The 3,689-nt window shown below is 45.2% G+C and overlaps 1 protein-coding gene across 1 annotated transcript; it reads left to right on the top strand.

Annotated features, from left to right (window-relative positions):
- Positions 1-2,053: 2,053 nt before the first annotated feature.
- LOC101740642 (chorion class high-cysteine HCA protein 12) lies at positions 2,054-3,689 on the top strand. The gene is made up of 3 exons (XM_004927357.5): positions 2,054-2,160; positions 2,891-2,945; positions 3,414-3,689. The coding sequence occupies exons 1-3, from the start codon at positions 2,054-2,056 to the stop codon at positions 3,687-3,689; spliced, it is 438 nt and encodes a 145-aa protein (XP_004927414.4).

The following is a 3,689-nucleotide window of genomic DNA, read 5'->3' as shown; positions in this document are numbered from 1 at the left end:
GGTCGTGTCCACAATGGTGACACCTCTTCGTCTGCTCAGCCCCTATCCGGCGCAGGTACTTCCCGAAGCATCCGTGCCCGGTCAGCACCTGCACCAGACGAAAGGTGAGACGTTCTTCGCCACGATTCACTCAGTCATCAAAGACTGGGTAAACCGCCTCGACGGTCCGTAGCCCCCACGTGGGGAATAAGGACACTAAAGAATACTTAACTATCTTCCAACTACCTAATTTCTCTTCCTGTATAATTTTGTTGCCAACCACTATCTCTATTTCGTGATAAACTAGAAACGATGTCTAGATGTCTGTAGAATTTTAGGCTACAATTCGGGCCTAACTTTGTTAGCCGAGCCCGTCCATGACTCGATAGCCTTAGTATATTGTTCGCAGATGTAGCCGATATTTTCAGACCGCGACCGTGCCGCTTTTCTTTTCGGCAGACTCTACCCCATCCTCTGTAAGCGGTGTAAAATGTCCCTTTGGAACGATGTGGCACTTTACAAAGCTTGGATAAGTCCCGTCATAACTTACGCGAATGTGGTGTTACCTCGTTAGCTCACGCAGACCGCACACACATAGACACCCTCCAATCTCTACAATCCCGCTTTTGCAGGCTAGCCGTCGGAGCTCTGTGGTAAGTGAGGAATGTTAGCCTAGACGACGATCTGGACCTCGAATCCATCCGGAAACACATAAAGTCAGCGTCGGAACGGTACTTCAATAAAGTTGTGTCATGATAATCGCCTTGTCGTTGCCGCTGCTGACCACTCCCCGAATCCTGATCAAGTAGGAGCCAGTCACCGTCTACGTCCTATGCACGTCCTTACGGATCCATCAGATCCAATAACCCTTGTATTAGACACCCTTAAGCTCTAACACTAGGTGTAGGGACCCCGGTAACCGTACTCGTCGAAATCGGCAAAGAGTTCGACGTGCAACCTAACCTAAACATCAGCCCGCTGAGTTTATCCCTAGATCTTCTCAGCGGGTCGCAATTCCGATCCGGTAGTAGATTCATTCTCGAAGAAGCTACTCTTGAGTTGTTAGGTCTCCTTTAGAGGCGCTCGCGTAGCTGTTAGCATATCCCACCGTTCCTGGCTGAGCTCTTGTTCACCCACCTGGCCTGGTAAAACTGAAAAGGCGTCCGAGCCACCAGTAATCTCTCAAACACAAAAAAGGCGATATTTCTGGGCGTCGTATCGCGGCAATGCTCTATCGGTTAATCCAACCGTATTTTGTGACCTGTCCATTTATTTACTAAAAATTTGGCGAATGTTTGAGTGTTTATTAAAAAGTACCGGTTGCCATCTGACATAAAAAAGGGTTTGTTATCTGGGGCTTTGCCTCCCTCCAGTGGGGTAGGTACCCCAGGTGATGTGTCCGGGTACAGTTATTTCCTCCTATACCTAGTGGTTGTTTGGTTATCCCGCCAAAGTTTCGGTCGCCAGAGCCTCGTCCATTGGTCAGCAGGGTTTACCACGAAGAGATGAGGTTGACATTTAAGATGGTAAAGATTTTAGTTCCATGCCCCATAGAACCCTTACTTGTTTTATTTTTTAATTTATATCTGAATCCATAAATAGGTTCGATGATTTTACATCCCATAGCGACCCCGACCATCTAACAACATTATTCAGATTTCCGGGCCATTATTTAAGTAGTGAAATAAGTTCCGCTGGATGAAATACTGGTGGTACAATGTTTGTGAGCCGATACGAGAATGACCACCACCCGGTCTATTTCAGCCCTGAAGCAGTAATGTATAACAGGTTGAAGGGTGAGGCAGCCATTTGTATTATAAAACTGAGACTTTGTCCCAAGGCGGGTGGTAGAATTTACGTTATTGGTGTCTATGAGCTCCAGTAAATACATAACATCAGGTGGATCTCTTCTATTCAATTAAGCATTTAAAAAACCTAACACGTATTCAGGAATAGTACATACGTTCAAATAAAATACAATTGTGGTACTGAATAGACAATGAGGATAATTACTGAATGTGGGTTTTATTGATTTTTTCAATAATTAAATGAGCTTTTTAGTAGACGCCACAACATGAACGTCCGCAACTGCATCCTCAGCAGCAGCAGCATCCTCCGCAGCCGCATCCGCCGCAGCCTCCACAGCCGCATCCACATCCGCCGCACCCACCGCAGCTTCGGGTGATACCGACGCAACCGTTTCCGCAGCCGTAGTCGATACGACCACAACCCGAGCTGCACATCTGGCCACAGACATCAGCAGTACCAAGGAAAGGCACTTCACCGCAGACACAGACATCTCCATTGTACCTGTTCTCGGAACATATACTTAGACCAGTAGGAGCAGCCGAATTGGAACACACAGGGAAACGCTCACAACATCCACAGCCACAACCTCCACAACCGCAGCCACAACCTCTACAGCCGCAGCCACAACCGGTGCCCAAAACAGACTATGAACAAATGAAACAATTAAATATTTTTAAGTAATCATTTTAAGTTCAATTAATTAAATTTAAAATTAAAAGACTTACCTGAGCCACGAGGGCGATGGCGCAGACGAAGAGAATGAGTTTAGCGGCCATGTTGTTTAACTGAATGACTTCAGAATGAGTTGACTCTGCACTTCACCACCTTTTATACCGAGCAGTTTCCTTGAAAATCCACCTGCTTCATATCTAAATAGCATATAGACGTGACTTTGGAGATATTCTGCAGTTTTCGTCCTTCGGGCGATCTAATCAGGAAACAATTACGAACACCTGTGTGATTAAAAACCAAACTATCATTGTTTCTCAACTGTTTGTCATTGAATTGCTTCTTATCTCAAGGTGAACATGATCCTTAGTTACTATATAAGAACGAAGTCCTGAAGCTTAAAGCATTCAAGATTAAGTGCCTGAATATCCAGCATCATGTTTACCTTCGCTATTCTCCTTCTCTGCGTTCAGGGCTGCCTGATCCAAGTAAGTTTTACTTTTTAAAATTTTCCGAATTTAAGCGATATTTTTAGCTTTGATATCGGTAGTCCCCTTTTGTACCCTTTCATTGTTCTCGGATTATCATCGTAATAAAAACGATAACGTAGAGGATTTAACGGATCTTGAGACATGAGGTCTAACTCTGATTTGTTCTACAAGTGCTCCCTTCAAGCCGGAGAACAATGTTTCCTGTCTGTAGCAGCTCATAATTGACCATGTTGCATTTAATCATCATTACACAATATCATTCCTTCACCGTGGAAATTGTTACTAAAAACGTGATGAGTACGTAAATAATACATTTATGTACGTCTACTTTTTGATTCCACTACTTTAGATACATTGTAACTGAGGTAGATACTTACATTAATTCTACAATTGACGAAATTGGTGGGCTATGTACAGAGGAACTAAGGTGTCACTGTTTAATATTAATATATGTGGCTGTTTTAGACTGTGTACGGTCGGTGCTGTGGCTGTGGATGCGGTAGTGGTTGCGGTTGCGGTTGCTATGGCGGCGAGGGTGAAGGTAATGTGAACGTCTGCGGTGAACTGCCCGTGTGTGGTGAAACCTGTGTCTGTGGCCGCGTGCCCATCTGCGGTGGTGTTTGCTTCAAGGGTCCTGCCTGTGCTAGTGGTTGTGTCTCTATCTGCGGACGTTGCTGCGGATGTGGATGCGGATGCGGCTGTGGAGGATGCGGATGCGGACGTAGATGCTGTTGCTGCTAA

This window comes from Bombyx mori, chromosome 2 (assembly GCF_030269925.1).
Source record: "Bombyx mori chromosome 2, ASM3026992v2".
Lineage (NCBI taxonomy): Eukaryota > Metazoa > Arthropoda > Insecta > Lepidoptera > Bombycidae > Bombyx > Bombyx mori.
Note: the sequence above shows the minus strand (reverse complement) of the source record. Positions and strands in the feature narration are given on the sequence as shown.